The following is an 18,640-nucleotide window of genomic DNA, read 5'->3' on the forward strand; positions in this document are numbered from 1 at the left end:
TTGTGTGGGTAAGAAGAACTAGGACACAAATACTTCATTAATAACTTGCAATGACTGAATTTGGAATCTTGGTCCTAAATGGAGATATCCAAAGTAATGGGGGCTTAGATGAAGCAATATTTGGCAGGTCTTCAGTGGAGAGTTGGGATGGAGGAAACCTTATTGCATGCTACTGTATACCTGAGGTGGGCATGTAATGGAGTAATGCTCTGCAAATCTATCTATAGAATGTAATGTTAAGCGAACAGTGCTTTGCAGACCATTTGTAAGGAGGGGGTTAATGGAGCAAAACTCTGCAGACCACCTTTAGATGGAATGGTAATTGATCAATGGCCTGCAGACTACCTGTCACGCAGAAAGGGTAGGTTGATGTGGCAATGCTCTGCTAGTTGCACCTTAACACGCAAATGCAATTAATAGGACATCTCTAATAATGAGTTCCCTCTCTGTGCCTCGCACACAGCAGCCTCCCTATCTATCGAGAAGGATCAGGACCATTTCCGAGGTCTCCACAGTCTCTGTGGAAGAAGAAGAGGAGGAGGAGGATGAGGAGAAAAGAGCAGAAGAAGAAGCACCAGCAAGAGAGCCTAATGAAAGGAAGAAGGTTGGTGAATAAACACACTTCATGTATATGTGCATGCGTATATATATATATATTTTTACTCACCATAACTTAACTCAGTATTATGGTTGGCCCATCCTTTAGCTTCTTTGCATACCCAGTTAATCAACCCCACACTGATGAGACCCATTAAGGTCGAAACAGCTGTCTGTGGGTGGTTTTCTGGGTATGTATTTTAACCCTGGCTGTGCTCAAAGCTGTGACCATGCAGCAAGCTTAAGCCTATAGGGAACCATGTTAAAAATGGTTTTTGAAGCAAAAAGTGGCACTGTGAGCTCATTTGCATGTCATTTCCCAGAATCCCTTGCTGCAGTGGAAGTGCTGTGTGCTGGGTGATAATGGGGAAAGGCGGGGTTGCAGACCTGCCTAAGACATGCAGATGAGCATACAGTTGTAGTTACACATATATATATATATATATATATATATATATATATATATATATATATATATATATATATATACTGTATATATATATTTTTTTTTTTTGTTCTTAAACTAATTCATGTTATTTCCATATTTCATTGTAAAATTCTACAGTTGTATGTAGCTCACAGTACAATAATGTTCCAGATGTCCTTATTCTCTCCCTTCCGTTACCCATCTACTCTGAGCGAAATTGATGCTGATTGCATCTTCCCTGGAGTTTGCCTTTGTTCTGTTCATAGGACAGTGTTTCCGATTAAATTTTAAATAGGTTTGTGTACATTAAAATTCGAACAAACATCAAAACTGAGAGAGGAGAGGCTACGTGGATGCATCTTTAAATTCATGTACAGTACATGTTAAGTGAAATTGGAAGCAAGCTCATAGGGAATCATTAATCAAAGAAAGGACTGAAAAACTAGTACAAAAAAAACCTAGCAACAGAGTATTGCTTTTTGTGGATTTTTTCTTTGATAAATGGTTGTGTTGTTTTTTAAACTGGTTTTGCAGCGAAAACTGACTGGTGTATTTTCTGCTCTCTCTGTCTCTATATGTTTTTCTCTGTGTCTCCTCTCACTCTCTCTTTCCTCTCACCTTTAGCCAAATTCTCCTGATCTCCCGTTTAAGAGGCCTCTTTCACAGTCAGTAGGGTTAGCGATGTATAACAGGTCTTGATGTTATTGCCACATTGGGGGTATTTCATTCGTGTCCGAAGTAGCGGTTCTGGCTGTTTTCGGATGAAAATCTTCATTGACGTCTACTCCAGTCAGTGTAGAATGACCCCCATGTTCTGTTGTTGCTGTGCAGGACTCCGGCTTTGGATGGTTTGGTTGGTTTCGTTCAAAGCCACCAAAAGACACAGCGACATCACAAGGGGAATCCTTTAAACCAACAGATCCCACACTTCAGGTAATAATGTTTGTACATCAGTACTGCAGTTATTAAATAGCTATTTTTCAACAGAAAACCAAAAAGCAAAGCTAAAACATACATGTAATCATTCAAATATATGGATTAAGTATATAAGTATTTCATACAGAATAGCAATACAAAGGTTACCCTTGGTGGGCATACATTACCTTTTTTAAAGCTAAATAAATATTTTATATTGGTTAACATTGTCCCTGTATTCATAGTGATATCCAAGCATTAAATAACCCAGTGTCAGTTCTTACAAGCAGAGTGTAACAGTGTGTATATCTACCTCTGTGTCATACAGCCTTCTAACACACATGCATTACAGTATACATCATATGTACTATTATGGTCTGCAATGTGCTGCTGAAAATGATGGTTTAACAACACCTCATGTCCTTACCATAGAGGATAAAGAAGCAGAATATATATATATATATATATATATATATTATATATATATACACACACACACACACACACACACACACACACATATATATATATATATATACACACACACATATATACAAAGGGGAAGGGCAGTGGGAACAGCGCTAATGCAATTAATATAAAAAATTAGTGACAATTAAGCAACTAACATAATAGGAATACACACTCAAATATTGGAGTGGAGGCAGCCAGGAAATAAATTGGTCACACAAACAAATATACACAGTAAAAACACATAAACCGGCGCCTAAAAGAAATAAAAATAAAAGTCTGACCGAATATAGTCCAATAAAGCTGGGATGAGTTCCAAGGAAGTATCTTCAATGTAGTCTCAAACAAACAAACATAAAAGACGACAACATAGAAGAAAAAAAGAGAAAAAGATCATAGTGCAACTAAAAACAAAAGATCACTGATAAGGTATGCAAGAAATGATAGCAGTTTAATACAATGAATAAAAATAAATATAAAAACAACAAACACTTGATTGTTGGGCAAGAGACTATTCTGAAGCCAGGGCACGTTGGTATGAATGGCTCCCGATAGCATTAACACAGTTCCCTTTTAAATCACTCCAAGTCCTGTAATATTTCCTCCACTTTATTGGGAAAAGGTAGCAGGGTACAGATACTTGTGGATGGTGTGTATTGGTGATTATTAGTTAGGAACCGGTAAAAAGAGATGGCCTCACCAAGGGGGATAAACAGAGAAAGGTTCTTTACTCACTGTCTCCAGGGTTGAAAAGAGGAAGTGAGGTGCGGTGTGGGCAAAGGAATAGTCTAGGGGCAGACCATGTCTGAACAAACAGGAGGGGGGGCAGACTAGCCCATTCTGGTGAGGATCTCAGAGACTGCTGTAGCAGCTCACTGATGTCATGCTCGCAGGCAAGGAGTGCAACATTGTTGCAAGCCACGCAGGCACAGTATGTGTCTGCAGACTCCATGCAGCTGGGAATAAAATCTGACAGGCAGAAACTGCAAAGGAGAGAGGGGGGTGAGTCAGAAATGTGGCTCTTGTTCCATAACACTCCCCGTCTGGTATCTGTAGATACCACTATATGGCAAGCTATGTGGAACATATGTGCAATACATACAACATAACAATATACTGCAAAGGTCCATATTTCCATAGCAATGTGATACCGGCTGGTACCACTGGCATCAAAGTCCTTTGGCCAGGCCTTCCAGTAAGGGAAGCCAGGTGGGTGCGCAGCTCTTGGTTAGCTTGACGCACCACAATGTCTCTTAAAAGTCCACGGCACTGGTAACCAGTTTTTCCCCATCACAGTCCGATTTGGGCATTAGAAGGATAGTCTCTGTAATGGGTCTTAAGAAGGTTTTAACGATCCCATTCTGGGCCACTCGTACTTCCACTTTGCGAACCTTTTCGTCTTCGCTTGGGATAGTTCTGATTATAAGTCCCATGGGCCATTCATTTCTTGCCACCTGTTTATCTGTCAACAAGACCACATCCCCCACTTGGATATCTGGTTTCACTGTTTGCCATTTGTGGCGTTCTTGGAGTGTCACCAGATACTCACGTCTCCAGCGATCCCAAAATGTGTTGGCCAAGTACTGCACCTGTCTCCACTGTCGTTTGTGCATATCCTTAGAGTGGAAGCCTTCGACTGGGGTGGGGACGTTCCCTACTTTCTGGGTCAGCAGCATTGCTGGTGTCAAAACGCTTGGCGATTCTGGATCTGTTGACACTGGGATTAAGGGCCTAGCATTGACTATTGCTGATATTTCGGCCATGAATGTGGTTAGCACTTCGTGAGTGAGTCGAGTCAGGTCGGTTTTTAGCATTATAGAATCCAAAATACGCCTAACCACTCCGATCATGCGCTCCCATGCTCCGCCCATGTGAGAGGAGTGAGGAGGGTTGAATGTCCACGTGCACTCTTGGTCGCGCAGGTATCTTTGGATACTATTGTCTCTATTGTCCTTAGTGTTTATTTGTAATTCCTTGCATGCTCCAACGAAATTGGTACCACAATCGGAGCGTATTTGTTTAACTGGTCCTCTGACTGCAAAGAACCTTCTGAGGGCATTTATGAAGCTTGAAGCATCCATAGATTCTATAACCTCGATGTGTATAGCTCGTGTACTCATGCAGGTGAAGAGTACCGCCCATCGTTTGCTGTTTGCTAGCCCGCCTCTAGTTCTACGTGAGATGACCATCCAGGGCCCAAATACATCGAGTCCTACATAGGTAAAGGGGGGTTCTGTGTTAAGTCTGTCGACAGGTAGATCCGCCATCCTTTGGTCTTGGCTTTTGCCTCTCAGCATTCGGCACCTAACACATTTGTGGAGATTACTGGCCACGCACCTTTTCATGCCAACGACCCAAATGCCCGCCGCCCTAATGGCGCCTTCGGTGAAGTGTCGTCCCTGATGCATGACTTGTTCGTGGTAGTGGCGCACCAACAAAGTGGCGATGTGATGCCGGCCAGGGATGATAAGAGGGTTGCTTTCCTCCCTGCTCAGTTGGGACTTATTGAGGCGGCCTCCTACTCTCATGAGGCCGTCTTTGTCGATGAAGGGATTCAACTTCCAAAGTGGACAGTTTTCGTTAACACTCTTCTTTCCGCGAATGCATTTGATCTCTTCCGCATATGTTTCTCTTTGAACATGACTGAGAACAGTTTCTTTAGCCTTTGTAATTTCCTCTACGGTGCGCAGCTCTTTGCAGATGTGCCAGCCGTGGCAGCCGGTAGTTTTACCATCTGGTGTCTGGCGGAAGGAGGAGGCTATATGCCCGAGACGGGCTACTGTTCGCAGAAGGGCCGTCCACTTTGAGAAGCGTTGGAATCGATGTGATCCGAATGCGTTTTTGTGCGATACATTGGTGAGTACCACGGATACTTGTAGGGGCCTTATCTCCGTATCCTTTTCGGGATCCACGAGTTCAAAATCGTCAACCGGGGTTGGTAGCGTTTCCGCAGGCTGCGCAAGAAACATTGGTCCTGTGAGCCACGACGTATTCTGCAGTTGAGATGCGGGTACTGATCTGGTGGCGTGATCTGCGGGATTTTGCTCTGTGGGCACGTGGTGCCATTGTTCTGGTTGGGTTGACTTCCTGATTCTTTCTACACGGTTAGCTACGTATACGTAGAATCTCCTTTTCTTATTGTAGATGTATCCCAGTACCACCTTGCTATCTGTGTAGAGTTTGACGGCATCTGGTTTGCTGTCCATCTCATTCTCGATAAGCTCCGCCAGTTCTACTGCTAACACTGCACCACACAGCTCGAGTCTGGGTATAGTATGGTCAGGTTGTGGCGCCAGCTTAGCTTTGCCAAGGATGAACCTGATGTGGCAACTTCCATCCACATCCGTGGTTTTTAGGTAGGCCACCGCTGCTATAGCTTTGGTGGAGGCATCTGAGAACACGCAAAGCTCTTTGCTGTGTGCGGCGGTGAGAGATATAGGTGAATAGGGGCGTGGGATTTGAAGTTGCTCGAGGGCCTTCAAGGAGTGTTTCCACGTTTCCCACTCTTTCCGTTTTTCTGGAGGTAGTGGGGTGTCCCATTCCTGTTTTTCGAAGGACATTTCTGTGAGGAGGGACTTCCCTTGTATAGTGACAGGAGCCACGAATCCTAGCGGGTCGTAGAGACTGTTAACGGTGGACAGGACTCCGCGACGTGTGAAGGGTTTTTCTTCGATGGCTACCTGGAACGTAAAGGTGTCTGTTTTAAGATTCCAGCTTATCCCCAGGCTCCGCTGTATGGGAGGCGTATCGGTCCCCAGATCCAAATTCTTTAGATCGTTTGCTTGATCATCTGCGTGGAACGCCTTCATCACTGTGGCACTGTTGGAAGCTATTTTGTGCAACCTTAGGTTGGCCTTCGCTAACATCTTTTGTGTCCTCTTGAGTAGATCTACGGCTTCTTCTTCGGTGGGAACTGATTTTAATCCGTCGTCCACATAGAAGTCTCTTTCGATGAAGCTCCTGGCGTCTTTTCCGAACTCTGCTTCTCCGTCTTGGGCCGTTCTTCTGAGGCCGTAGGCTGCCACTGCAGGTGATGGGCTGTTCCCGAAGACATGTACTTTCATGCGGTACTCCGTGATTTCTTTTTCTATGTCGTCATCTTGGTACCACAGGAATCTTAGGTAGTTACGGTTGTCTTCTCGCACAAGGAAGCAGTGGAACATCTGTTGAATGTCTGCGGTTACGGCGATAGGTTCCTTGCGGAAGCGGATCAGCACTCCCAGAAGACTGTTCGTCAGATCCGGCCCGGTGAGGAGAACATCGTTTAGGGAGACTCCCTGATGCTGAGCGCTGGAGTCGAATACCACTCGGATTTGGCCAGGTTTCTGGGGGTGGTAGACGCCAAATGACGGGAGGTACCAGCATTCTTCGCCTTCTTTCAGTGGGGGCGCCAACTCTGCATGGCCACTGTGGAAGATTTTTTGCATGAAGGCCACAAAGTGTTCCTTGGTCTCCGGTTTCCTTTGTAGGTTGCGGCGGAGCGAAGCGAGCCTAGACATAGCATGGTCTCTGTTGTTTGGGAGGCGTCTTCTTGGCGAACGGAAAGGTAGTGGGGCCACCCAACTGCCCAATTCGTCCTTGAAGAGCTCCTTATCCATTAACCTCAAGAATTCTTTGTCTTCCATTGATGGCGCCTGTTTGTCGTCGTCCTTTGTTGTCTGGAACACTGTACTCCCTAGGTTGTTGGGGTATTTTCTTGCCACAGGCGCGTCTCCATAGTTCCTTTTGGTCTCGAGCTTCTCGTGGACCTGAAAGTGGTTCGGACAAGGTTTGAAGTGGGATATACGACCGTTCTCCAACAAGTTCGTTCGTAGGGCGCCTACGTTGTCGGGTCCTCGTATCCTGTCTATGCATACTTCTCCCACTACCACCCATCCTAGATCGAGCCTTTGAGCGCTTGGGCCGTTGTGGTCCCCATTTCGCTGTTCGCGGATCTTGTGTGCTCTCATGATGTCTCTGCCAAGTAGCAGCAGGATCTGGGCATCTTCGTCTAGTGGTGGGATATGATCGGCAATGGTTTTTAGATGGGGATGGTGTCGCGCCACGTCTGGCGTGGGGATCTCAGTCCTATCTTCTGCCATGTGATTGCACTCGATGAGTGTGGGAAGGGACATGCTCACTTTGCCGTCTATTGAGCATATGGTGTAGCCATTCACTCTTCTCCCTGTAGTCTCCATTCGCCCTGCGCACGTTCTGAGAGTGTAAGGAGAAGTACTGTCTTGTATGTTGAACATATCGAAGAATTCTGACCTGACCAGCGATCGGTTGCTCTGGTCGTCGATGATTGCATACATCCGTTTGGCTCTTTGGGGTTGTCCCTCTGGGTGCACTGCTACCAGACATATTTTAGAGCAAGATCTACCGTCGTTTCCTTCTCCGCATACTTCTGTGCATTTGGATGCTACTGACGTCGGGGGGGGGTGTCTCCCACTTCTTCCTCCCCGCCCTGCTTTGTCGGAGGGTTAGGGGCTTTGCTTGCTTTGGGCTTCATAGCTTCCGGGTGTAGAGCGGCTATGTGCCTGTCGCTATCGCACTCTGTGCATTTCATAGCTTCTTTGCAGTCCTTGAATAAATGAGTTGTGGAAGCACAACATTTGAAACAGGCTCCCCCATTCCCTGAGTAGGTTCTTTCGCTCCTCTATGGGTTTCATCCTGAATCCGAAGCACTTGTTAAGTGGATGCGGCTTTTTGTGGATAGGGCATTCTTTGTTAAGGTCCCTTGGTTTTTTGTCCCTGTCGGCCGTCTGGCTGGGACTCGCGTGGGTCGTAGGGGGCACGTCCGTCCTGTGGACCGAGATGGGTGTTCTGGAGTCCTTGCACCTTGCTGTTGACCTTTCGTTCCTCGGGTGGCTGGCGCTGGATGTGGTTTGCGCCCCTAAGATGAAGCTGGGGTCGTTTCTTGTCTTTGCCGCTTCGCAGATGAAGCTCACGAAGAATGAGAATGGGGGGAAGACAACCTGCTTCTCCCTTTTGTATTTGGAACCTTGTGAAAGCCACCTTTCTTGGAGGTTGAAGGGTAGCTTCTCCAGGATGGGTCTCACTCCACGAGCTGAATCTAGGGCGTTGAGACCTATTAAGGAATGGTCTTTCCTTGCGAACTCCAGTTCTTGCAGCAGGTCTCCAAGATCTCGTAACTTCGAGTAGTCTTTATTCGTGATCTTGGGGAAGCTCTCGATTCTTTTGAAGAGTGAATCCTCGACTGCTTCAGGGCTGCCATAGGTCTCTTCTAGCCTTTCCCACACTAGGTCCAGACCTACTTGGGGTTGATGTGCATTTGCCGTCCGAAGTCTCTGCGCTTGCTCCCTGGATACGTTCCCCAAGAACTTAACTAACAGGTTGAGCTCTTCCCTTGCTGAGAAGTCCAAGCTGTCGATTGCGTCTTTGAACGTGAACTTCCACGTCCGGTAGTTCTCAGGGCGGTCGTCGAAGCTGATGAGTCCTGCGTGCACCAAGTCGCGCCGGATCATGTACTTGGCTATGTCTGTCAGACCTGAGACGTCGGCACGTTTGCCCCGTTCTGAGGTAGTTGCTGGGACGGTCTGTGCGGTCGCCTCTTCCTTGGCGTGGACGCGTGATGGCTGCTGGCCAGTGTGAGGGGCTGTTTTCTCCCGCGTGGGTGTACCTGGATTACGAGCCTGTTGTGGTGCATCCGTGTGCGCTCTGGCGTGTGGATCACTGTTGCGGCTGTGGCTATCCCAGGCAGCGTGTGCCATTGACGGAGCAGCGTCTTCTCCTCGTGGTCCTAGCGAGTCTTCGTTGTCTGTGGTGTCGCTCCCTCCGTGTTGAGATGGTGCGCTGGTGTTTACACTGAAGAGGCTCCTTACGTAGTCTTCAGTGCGTTGGGCTGGATCCTCTGAAGCTATCCGTCTGTACGGTAGCTCCCCGCCGTCCTGTCTCGCAGCTGCTTCTAGGACTTCGGCTTGGGCTATGGCGGCAGCGGCGTCCTCTTCTTTGCTTAGAACCTCTAGATCCGCGTCTAATTCGGCCTTTCTACGCGCATTGGCAGCGGCGGTGGTAGCCGCGGCGGCGGCATTGGCAGCGGAGGCGGCCTGCTCCTCCTCTTCTATGCGCGCCTTTTCTGCCCTTACGGCTGCCTCTCTCCGACCATATTCGGCCCTGGCACGTGCGGCCTCTGCTGTGGCTCGCGCCTTGGTAGCGCTCGCGCTTGCGCTAGACGCGTGAGATTGCACTGATCTTGCTGACCTTGATGAGTGTCTGGATATGCTTGAGCGCTGCGATGCAGTTTCCAGCAAAAGGTCTTTTCTCTGGTCTTCGGCCTCAGTAATAGTAGTCTGCACGAAGCCGTCACGCTCCAGGTCAGTTGCCTCCTGCTGGTCGCGTTCGCTGAGGCTTTCCTCTGTGTTAATTCTTTTTAGGTAGGCGAGATATGTTTGTGACAGCATTTGGTAACGTTTGTGACTTGACCTCAATTGGGCTATAGCTTGCCTAATTTGTTTCTCCTGATCACTAGTGCTTGCAACGTTACATATTTCACGACCAGTGTCCTCCCAGGCCTTCTCTAACCTTTCGCGGTGTGCTTCAATGTCGCTCTCATATTTTTCGCGGGCCTTTTGTGTCAGTGTGACTGTCCGTTTAGGCCTTGCGCCTGCCTGCGCCTGTTGCAGATGCGCAGCGGTCTCTGTGTCTGAGAGATCGCTTTCCTGCGTGATGTCTGGTGAGGCTCTGAGTTCTGCCATGCTGTAGGTGTGTGTAGGCCTTTGCCAGTGCGTGTGGCGTGCGGTCTTTTACCTGTCAGCGATGGGCGTCTGTCTCAGATGATGCCGAGCGGTGTCCTGCAGCGTGCAGCGTTGGGGTAGCTGTACTTACAGATGTCCGTTGGCTCCTCACTGTGGGGCTGAGCAGCGGGTGGACTCAGACAGAGAAAAAGGCAATTAGGTATTGTGAGAGAAGCACTGTTAGTTGCAAGGCTGTGTGCAGTTTGCTGTATAAAGCTTGCTGCCCTGTCTGGCAGAGTGAAGCTGCTGCTTGTCCTGGGGTGCAGAGACTATTCTGTATAGCATAAAGTCTTTGAGTAGTAGCTGCTGTGTGATTCCTTTGTGTAGTATTAGCAAAGTAAGGCTGCTCACTGTCTTTGCATAAAGCTGTGGTAGTTTGCTGTGTAGAGGCTTGTGGCTCTGTGTAGCAACGTGCTTGTGCAATGTGGTGAGAGACTGCTGTTTATATATTTGCTACGTAAGCTGCTCGCTTGTATCTTTAGCATAAAGGCTGTGGGTAGCAGCTCCTCTGTGTGTATTTCCCAAGGCACACGGTCCTCTTTTTACTATTCTGAAGCCAGGGCACGTTGGTATGAATGGCTCCCGATAGCATTAACACAGTTCCCTTTTAAATCACTCCAAGTCCTGTAATATTTCCTCCACTTTATTGGGAAAAGGTAGCAGGGTACAGATACTTGTGGATGGTGTGTATTGGTGATTATTAGTTAGGAACCGGTAAAAAGAGATGGCCTCACCAAGGGGGATAAACAGAGAAAGGTTCTTTACTCACTGTCTCCAGGGTTGAAAAGAGGAAGTGAGGTGCGGTGTGGGCAAAGGAATAGTCTAGGGGCAGACCATGTCTGAACAAACAGGAGGGGGGGCAGACTAGCCCATTCTGGTGAGGATCTCAGAGACTGCTGTAGCAGCTCACTGATGTCATGCTCGCAGGCAAGGAGTGCAACATTGTTGCAAGCCACACAGGCACAGTATGTGTCTGCAGACTCCATGCAGCTGGGAATAAAATCTGACAGGCAGAAACTGCAAAGGAGAGAGGGGGGTGAGTCAGAAATGTGGCTCTTGTTCCATAACAGAGACACTTTAAAAGCAATGGCATCCAGTGGGGCTAAAATTAAAACCCTACGTGAGCCTGTAGCACAATGTCACTTTTCACTCTGAAGCCTGGGAGGGAGATGGCACAGCTCTACCTCTGGAAGCTCCACACCGCTGGGAAGCACCGCTCTTGAGGCTCCACACCGCCGAAAAACACAGCTGTCCACACACCCACGAGTCAGCACATGAGCAGGAAGCAAAACAGGCAACAGCCTGAACTCAGTGCTGCCGGGGGACTCACTGAAGCAAACCACGCGGACCAGAGGTCTCGCGATGTCAGTGACGTCACCACTATAGGCAGGGACAGGGGAAGAACACACGCGAGTGCCGGGGAGCTCTCAGAGCCAAGGCTAGGGACGGAACGGTATAAAGGCTACCAGGGGAGAACGCCAAATGTCTCTGCCAGAAGAAGGTCCACCCTGCCTATAGTGGTGACGTCACTGACATCGCAAGACCTCTGGTCCGCGTGGTTTGCTTCAGTGAGTCCCCCGGCAGCACTGAGTTCAGGCTGTTGCTTGTTTTGCTTCCTGCTCATGTGCTGACTCGTGGGTGTGTGGACAGCGGTGTTTTTCGGCGGTGTGGAGCCTCAAGAGCGGTGCTTCCCAGCGGTGTGGAGCTTCCAGAGGTAGAGCTGTGCCATCTCTCTCCCAGACTTCAGAGTGGAAAGTGACATTGTGCTACAGGCTCACGTTTATCAGCCTTGCTGTAAGTAGGGTTTTAATTTTAGCCCCACTGGATGCCATTGCTTTATAAGTGTCTCTTGCCCAACAATCAAGTGTTTGTTGTTTTTTATATTTATTTTTATTCATTGTATTAAACTGCTATCATTTCTTGCATACCTTATCAGTGATCTTTTGTTTTTAGTTGCACTATGATCTTTTTCTCTTTTTTTCTTCTATGTTGTCGTCTTTTATGTTTGTTTGTTTGAGACTACATTGAAGATACTTCCTTGGAACTCATCCCAGCTTTATTGGACTATATTCGGTCAGACTTTTATTTTTATTTCTTTGAGGCGCCGGTTTATGTGTTTTTACACATATACACACACACACACACACACGCACGCACGCACACACACACACACATATATACACACATATATATACGAACAGAAAAAGAGAGAGAGCGCACGCCCCATAGCATAATACTGCGTAACATATGGGCACGCTGGGCAGTTGCCCGGGGGCCCCACAGCAGAGGGCCCATGCGTGCCCACCATAGGGTTGCCAGGTGTCCGGTTTTCACCCGGACAGGCCGGTAATTCTGCTGCCTGTCCGGTATAAAATTGTTGCGGCAGTGGCAGCGCGAGGGGTGGCGAGGGCAGGCGAGAGTTAAGTGCTGAGAGGGCGGGCGGGCTGAGGCAGAGAGAGGGCGGGCCGGGATGGTGACTGGGCAGAGAGAGCAAGGAGGACCGGTGTGCTGTCCCTGATTGGAGAAGAGGACAGCCAATCAGAGGACAGCGGGGGCGGAGCCCACACCCCGGCGGGCCAGAAACATATTCCTGTGCTGTCTGTGTGCTGCAGGAGATAAGGTAAGGACAATGTGGGGGGTATATTTTATATGTATTGGGGAGGTAGGAGTATATTTAATATATATGGGGGGGGGGGGTGGGGGTATATTTTATATGTATTGGGGTGGTAGGAGTATATTTAATATATATGGGGGTGGTGGGGGGATATTTTATATATATGGGGCGGTGGGGGGATATGTAATATATATATGGGGTGGTAGGGGTATATTTAATATATATGGGGGTGGTAGGGGTATATTTTATATGTATTGGGGAGGTGGGGCTATATTTTATATGTATTCGGGAGCGTGTTTTTTTTATATGTATTGGGAGCGTCACAACTTTTACTATTGTGTCCAGTATTTCTGGACAAGCCATCTGGCAACCCTACCCACCAATGCTAAAAATGTAAAATCTCCGTTCTAAGTCTAGCTAGAAGGGCTCGCTCTCCCCCCGCCCGGCACCGCTCGCTCTCCCCCCGCCCGGATGTGGAACCCCGGCTCCGCTCGCTCTCCACCCGCCCGGCACCCCGGCTCGCGTCACAACCGCTCGCAGCCTAGCAGTGCAGCACTTCCGGTGCCTGCTGCTGCTAGTGAGCGTGTGGGAGGCTGGGAGCGACAGTGTAGGCAGGGCCCCGTGCACTGCTTTGCCCGGGGGCTCCTAATCTTGTTAAGATGGCCCTGGGTATAATAAGGCTCTGGGAGTTAGGAAGAAAGGGCCGTTTTAGATTTCTTCTGCATCTTGTAAACATTCTGAATGCAGCACAGTTCTGCTGAGTACAACGTGCCTTCTACATGCTGCAGTGACCCTCTGCAGTGACTCATATTGCTGTGCTTCCTCCGAAGGAGACTCCACCACTTCCGAACCCTACTGCAGTTGCTGACACGTCCTCTCACCCTCCTCCACCTTTAAGTTACCTGCCTTCACACAACCGGACCAACCCTTTTTCTAGGAGTGCAGGTGAGATATGTTGAACCTTTCCAAGTTACATACACACAAGTACATGACCTTTTTCTAGCGTTCTGTGCTCGGAACGATTATGGCCGGTGAAAAAAAACCTGACAAAATCCCTCTATGTAGACAGTACAAATACAATATGTCTCAAGTAATGAAATCATGCAGATGCATAAAACCAGATTCCAGGTTTATTATTTTTTGATTAAGTACAAAGTGATTACCTGAACAGTCTTCCTGCAGAAATGCACAGGAACATGGTTACAGAGATACCCATAAAAAATTGTAAAGAGAAAATCAAGAAGTGGCCTGAATATCACTGAACCACTTGTTATTTTTGGTGAGATACGTTGTGCAGAATTTGTAATTATTTTGCACAGCAGCAGCTTCTGTCCTGGCAGAACGAGACCTTCCAAGTTTGATGCTGACAAGTGTGGAGCATGACCTTTGACTCCCAGAAGCACAGACCTACTGGGAGTAAAATAATGACAACATCTTCTCACTGAACAAACAGCTACGGTACAGTAGCTAACACCGTACTGCCCTTTTATGAAAGCAAGAGTCATGAATGCTTTATATGCTTCTTCACAGGCATTAAAGAAATTGAAAATCCTCCGAACAACAATAGCACTGCAATATTACCAGAGGTCGAGGGTCATCTAGGGAACCTGGTAAGGTTTTAGGTAGCATTTTGGTATTGTGGGATTCACACACTGAACATTGATGCATCTTATTCATTGTTACTCTAGATGACTCCTCCAAATTACTCTTTATCTGTCCCGGGGGATCAGGCTACGCCACCAGCAGGGGCTATTCCGCTCTATCATCCCTCACAGGTGAGACTCTTTTTTTCCATGCGATCAAACACAATACTTAGGTTGGGCAGCATTGAGAGTTCATGTCTTAATCTAAGGAAGAAGACACTGATAAGGTATATGCAAACAGACGTAAACGTGCTATGAACGGTAGGGGGCACGGGAAATTTGGCATAGTTATTCACCGAAGGATGGTAGGATGCTTCTATGGCAGGGGTTCTCAACGCCAGTCCTCAATCCCCCCCAACAGGTCAGGTTTCCAGAATATCCAAGCTTCAGCACAGGTGGCTCAATCAGAGGCTCAGTCGAAGACTGTATGTATATATGTCTTCAACTGAGCCTCTGATTGAGCCACCTGTGCTGAAGCAGCGATTGATTGAGCCATCTCTGCTAAAGCGGGGACTGATTGAGCCACCTGTTCTAAAGCATGGACTGATTAAACAATCTGTGCTGAAGCAGGGATTTCCTGAAAACCTGATCTGTTGGTTGTGAGGCATGAGGACTGGAGTTGAGCACCCCGGTTCTCTGGTATCTTCATCTTTGAAGTGGGACGACCGCTGAGTTCCCCCTTCTCCTTGAACATGACAAACGTTTGAAGATGCAGGGTTGTAGGTCTGCGATCCATAACTTTGGCCTACTTGAGTTTATCATTAAACACACCATATCACAGCTCCTGCTCTGGGATTATAAACTGCTGGAGGATTTGACAGTGAATCCTTTGAAGAAGAAAATCTCGACACTTTCCGATGAATTTGACATCCTATAAAAAGGTGTAGCATTATGGGTTGAGAAAACGAGAACATAATACTAGCAGGGGAACCTGGTTCAATTCCTGGTGTCGGCTCCTTGTGACCTTGGGCAAGTCACTTTATCTCCCTGTGCCTCAGGCACCAAAAACATAGATTGTAAGCTCCACGGGGCAGGGACTTGTGCCTGAAAAATGGCTCTGTAAAGTGCTACATAAAACTAGCAGCGCTATACAAGAACATGCTATTATTATTAGAGGGACACAGACAATTGAATTTCCATTTTGTTTTATTAAATGGAACGTCTAAGATTGACTACTCTAACTTTCTCACCATATATACACTGCATCTTTTAATATATATTTATTTTAACATTTTAAGTATTTTTAAGTGTTTGTGTCTGCTTTTCATTTATTATTTAACAATTTTCTTGTGGTGGCAAACAGTGCTTTGAACAAGTCTTAAGGTTTTCACAATGTGTTTTGCATTTTTATTGATGCACCAAAATGACCTTTTAAAGACATGTAACATACAGTGGTTACAGCCCTGACCTCTGCTTCCGTATCGACTACGGATACTCTTACAGGACTCTGTCCCTGGGTTGTGGTCGGTTTATTTGTATCCCTACCTCAGCCCTGCGGGTCCGGCTCCTGATTCGAGACGAGCACCGTCACAATGACTAGCTGTGCAGACATAACAAAGCCGGGGACACATATATACCGTATGTGAAACTCATTAATCCGGCCAGTATTGGCAACTTACCCAATTTATACCATCCTTAATTTCCTTTACTCTTTCACCCCTCATTGATAGTAATAGGAAATATTGAGTTTTTCTAGTGATTTTAATTAAGTAACCTCCGGTAGCGCCATTTGTCCCCTAAGGACGGGTTTTATGAGATGTTAATGTAACAAATTATTGAACGTATCACAACTAGAGCACTGATTTAAAGAAGTTTACTTGGCACAGGTGGTAATAATGTATCTCTTTCTTTTCAAGTTCCCCTCGGATGTTGGCCAAATCACGAACAAACCCGGCCGCCCATTTCGAGGGCGGTACCCAGCACAGCCACGGTGATGAGCAACCTCAGGGAATCCCACTCAGGGAGAGGGACACAGACAATCGTTTAAAGATAACAGCACTCAAAGCTGTGGCTTTTCTGTCACATTTGACTTATAGCACAAACAGAGGAATGAGTTTCAGGCCCTCTGTTTAGTCATGTCCCATTGTCTCTCTGATATTTAACATACAAAACCTTTTTATGCAGCATTTACCTTTGTAATACACATTCTTTACTTGAAACAGAAATCAGCTGGTGTTGGGAGGAATATTAGTTAATTTTGAACACATTGCAATGTGTCGCTGGATTCTCAGGCATTAAGGAGGTTAATGCGCATTATCCCATTGTAGCCTTGGCTTCATGAGCACAATAATGGTCTGACTATCAACTCTGAGTGAACTTGCAAGATGCCTTATGGTAGTAATGTACCAGTGGACTCTGCATCAGCTACAGATCTTGTACATTTAGAACCATATTTATTAACGGGTGCTAATCCACAAGACACCTTCCAGCACTTAATGACACTTTATGGTCGATAAGGTGTCTTCCGGTGCCAGGTAATTTCTTATTGAATTGCACCGCTTATTAAATATGGGCCTCAGTTCTACTCACTTAGCTCCCTATCCTACATGCTTTGAAGACGTCTTCAATGTGCTGAAGAAGATTTTTTGTCTCATTCATTTGCATGGATCTCTTCTCCAGCATGGAGGCTTTATGGAATGTGTGACATGTCACTTATTTGGGAAGTGTTCCACCTATCAGAAGCAAAGATTCTCTGTATAATTATGCATAATTCAGGTAATGCACTATATACATGTATACTGTTCTCCACAGTAAATTGCAGGTCTGATGTTGAGTAACCTGTTGGGATACAACCTATCCCATTGTTTATATTTTATCTGCCTTTCATAAAAAAAAAAAACATTTTAAGGAAAAAAAACAGTGTTGCCTTGTTTGCTAAATACTGACTCAGAGAAATAATTTTATTAGCATTGATGTAATTTAATGATCCTTGAGTTATATCATTTCTTGTGCCACTTAAGCAGCAAACCAAGTCTCAAAGTGTCACATACAGATGTTATTTTGCACTAATCTATTCAGTGCGGTTTTAGATGTGGAAAATGCTAGCAGTAAACAGGTTAAAAAATCCGTGGATGTGTCCCCTACAGAACCTGCCAGAAAGGCCTTAATTAGCCACTGACGAAAAATATATGATGTTGAATAGTTTTTTTTTTCCTTTTTTTAGAATCATATACTTTATGTAGGGTGTTACATAAAGTACATGGTCTTTTTTCTACCATAATAGTAATATGAACTAACTTTGAAGTAGGGGGGAGAGACTTTGAACCTGAAAGTGCTATCCAGCATCTGATTTAGTTCAATGCTAGAGCTGCTGCCCTGAATAGCAGAGGTTGTGGGTTCTCATCCTGTTGGGTCTGACACTAGTATCCCCTTAATCACAAGGAGTTTTAGGTTTGTCAGTATAGGTGTTACGGAAATCTTGGATGGGGTGTGCGTCATTTAAATATACTTTGCATATTTAACGTATATACGCATATTTGCGTATCTAAGGTATACTCCTTTTTGAGCACAGGCATTTCTCCATATGTTATTTGGAGGGAGGTTTGAGGATATATATATATACATATATATATATATATATATATATATATATATATATATATATATAATTAAAAAAAAAATATATATATATATATATAGTGCTTGTGACTACTAGTACTTCTACTACTAAAATAGATGTCTTTCCTCTCTCCCCTAAATAACGTCAGGTTTACTCCCTGCGTTTACCTAAATGGCCTTTAGTGGATATGCTATGTAGGGGGAACGCTTCCGTAACCATACATTATTTATGGAGTAGCACTGGGTTAACGGTATGCTATTTGCTTTAGTGCATAGGCGTTATAGTAAACATTAGGTTAAATAGACTGACGGAGCTTCGTGGATCTGCCCTCGCGTGTGCTGGATATTCTTTCTGCAGTTGTATTTCTTTTAATAAGTGTCCGCTCCTTGTGACCTTGGATATGTCACTTTATCTCCAAGACAACAACAATCAGATGATAAACTCTTGGGGACAGGGACTTACTGTACAGCAAGGGAGACAATGGAAGCATATTTCAGCGAATGAGATGTGCTATTACCTGGAGGACGCGAGGCTCTGGGGAAATGCACTGCAAGGAAGTATTTCTTCACAGAAAGAGTTGTGAAATAGGCTCCCAGTGGAGTTGCTTGAGGCTATAGGGTAAAGGAATTCAAAACTGTTGGGGCTATAAAACACTATCCTAAAGAAAAGCTAGGGTCTTGT

At 46.1% G+C, this 18,640-nt stretch overlaps 1 protein-coding gene across 5 annotated transcripts in view; it reads left to right on the top strand.

Annotated features, from left to right (window-relative positions):
* The window catches only part of SEC16B (SEC16 homolog B, endoplasmic reticulum export factor), a 53,508-nt gene extending 36,265 nt beyond the window's left edge, over window positions 1-17,243 (top strand). For 3 of the 5 annotated variants that reach the window (XM_075616633.1, XM_075616635.1, XM_075616634.1), the window contains 6 exons: window positions 464-604; window positions 1,856-1,957; window positions 13,588-13,702; window positions 14,288-14,367; window positions 14,446-14,532; window positions 16,257-17,243. In XM_075616633.1, coding sequence (XP_075472748.1) covers window positions 464-604; window positions 1,856-1,957; window positions 13,588-13,702; window positions 14,288-14,367; window positions 14,446-14,532; window positions 16,257-16,334 — 603 coding nt within the window. In that variant the 3' untranslated portion in view covers window positions 16,335-17,243. The remainder of the gene's footprint in view (window positions 1-463; window positions 605-1,855; window positions 1,958-13,587; window positions 13,703-14,287; window positions 14,368-14,445; window positions 14,533-16,256) is intronic. The other 2 variants (XM_075616637.1, XM_075616638.1) reach the window with 2 other exon arrangements.
* Window positions 17,244-18,640: the final 1,397 nt, after the last annotated feature.

Source organism: Ascaphus truei, chromosome 10, assembly GCF_040206685.1.
Source record: "Ascaphus truei isolate aAscTru1 chromosome 10, aAscTru1.hap1, whole genome shotgun sequence".
Classification (NCBI taxonomy): Eukaryota; Metazoa; Chordata; class Amphibia; order Anura; family Ascaphidae; genus Ascaphus; species Ascaphus truei.